At 55.6% G+C, this 1,455-nt stretch overlaps 1 protein-coding gene across 1 annotated transcript in view; it reads right to left on the bottom strand.

The window, feature by feature from the left end:
- Window positions 1-1,455, bottom strand: part of BIN3 (bridging integrator 3) — a 28,210-nt gene that overhangs the window by 7,879 nt on the left and 18,876 nt on the right. The window contains exon 5 of the mRNA XM_032448855.1: window positions 430-931. Within this exon, the coding sequence (XP_032304746.1) occupies window positions 430-931 (502 nt within the window). The remainder of the gene's footprint in view (window positions 1-429; window positions 932-1,455) is intronic.

Here is a 1,455-nt window from a genome sequence, read left to right as displayed (position 1 = left end):
ACCCCATAGGGTAACACTGCACACCCCATAGACCCCATAGCCCACCCCATAGTGTAACACTGCACACCCCACAGACCCCATAGACCCCATAGGGTAACACTGCACAAACCCCAGACCCCATAGCCCACCCCATAGTGTAACACTGCACAGCACACAGACCCCATAGACCCCATAGACCCCATTGTATAACACTGCACACCCCACAGACCCCATAGCCCACCCCATAGGGTAACACTGCACACCCCATAGACCCCATAGCAGTCCCAATGGAGCTGGGAGTGCAATAGGGATGGACCCATCACCTTAAAGCCCTGCCCTATAATGTGCCCTATAATGTGCCCTATAATGTGCCCTATAATGTGCCCTATAATGTGACCCTATAACGTGACCCTAATGAGTCACAATGAACCCCACTGTGCCAGAACTCACTTCTTCAATGGCTCCATGACCGTCTTCTGGATCTGATTGACCTGTGGGAAGGAGAAGGTTGTACCCCCCCATAATGGGGTCCCAATGGCTGTAACCCCCCCTGTAATGGGGTCCCAATGTCTGTACCTCCGTAATGGGGTCCCAATGGCTGTATGGGGTCCCAATGGCTGTAACCCCCCTGTAATGGGGTCCCAATGTCTGTACCCCCCTGGGATGGGGTCCCAATGGCTGTACCACCCCGGGATGGGGTCCCAATGGCTGTATCCCCCTGTAATGGGGTCCCAATGTCTGTATGGGGTCCCAATGTCTGTACCCCCCACAGGATGGGATCCCAATGGCTGTACCCCACCCTGTAACAGGGTCCCAATGGCTGTATGGAGTCTCAATGGCTGTACCCCTGTAATGGGGTCCCAATGGCTGTACCCCCCCGTAATGGGGTCCCAATGGCTGTACCCCCCTGTAATGGGGTCCCAATGGCTGCAAAACCCCCCTGGGATGGGGTCTCAATGTCTGTACCCCCGTAATGGGATCCCAATGGCTGTACCCCTGTAATGGGGTCCCAATGGCTGTATGGGGTCCCAATATCTGTACCCCTATAATGGGGTCCCAATGTCCGTACCCCCCTGTAAAGGGGTCCCAATGTCCGTACCCCCCCCGTAATTGGGTCCCAATGTCTGTACCCCCCCTGTAATAGGGTCCCAATGGCTGTATGGGGTCCCAATGTCCGTACCCCCCCTATAATGGGGTCCCAATGTCCGTACCCCCCCTATAATGGGGTCCCAATGTCCATACCTCCCCCTATAATGGGGTCCCAATGTCCGTACCCCCCCCTATAATGGGGTCCCAATGGCTGTACCCCTATAATGGGGTCCCAATGTCCGTACCCCTATAATGGGGTCCCAATGTCCGTACCCCTGTAATGGGGTCCCAATGTCCGTACCCCCCCCTATAATGGGGTCCCAATGTCCGTACCCCTATAATGGGGTCCCAATGTCTGTACCTCCCCTATAATGGGGTCCCAATGTC

This window comes from Coturnix japonica, chromosome 22, assembly GCF_001577835.2.
Source record: "Coturnix japonica isolate 7356 chromosome 22, Coturnix japonica 2.1, whole genome shotgun sequence".
NCBI classification, from domain to species: domain Eukaryota; kingdom Metazoa; phylum Chordata; class Aves; order Galliformes; family Phasianidae; genus Coturnix; species Coturnix japonica.
The sequence above is the reverse complement of the archived record's forward strand: the minus strand, read 5'-3'. Positions and strand labels throughout refer to the sequence as shown.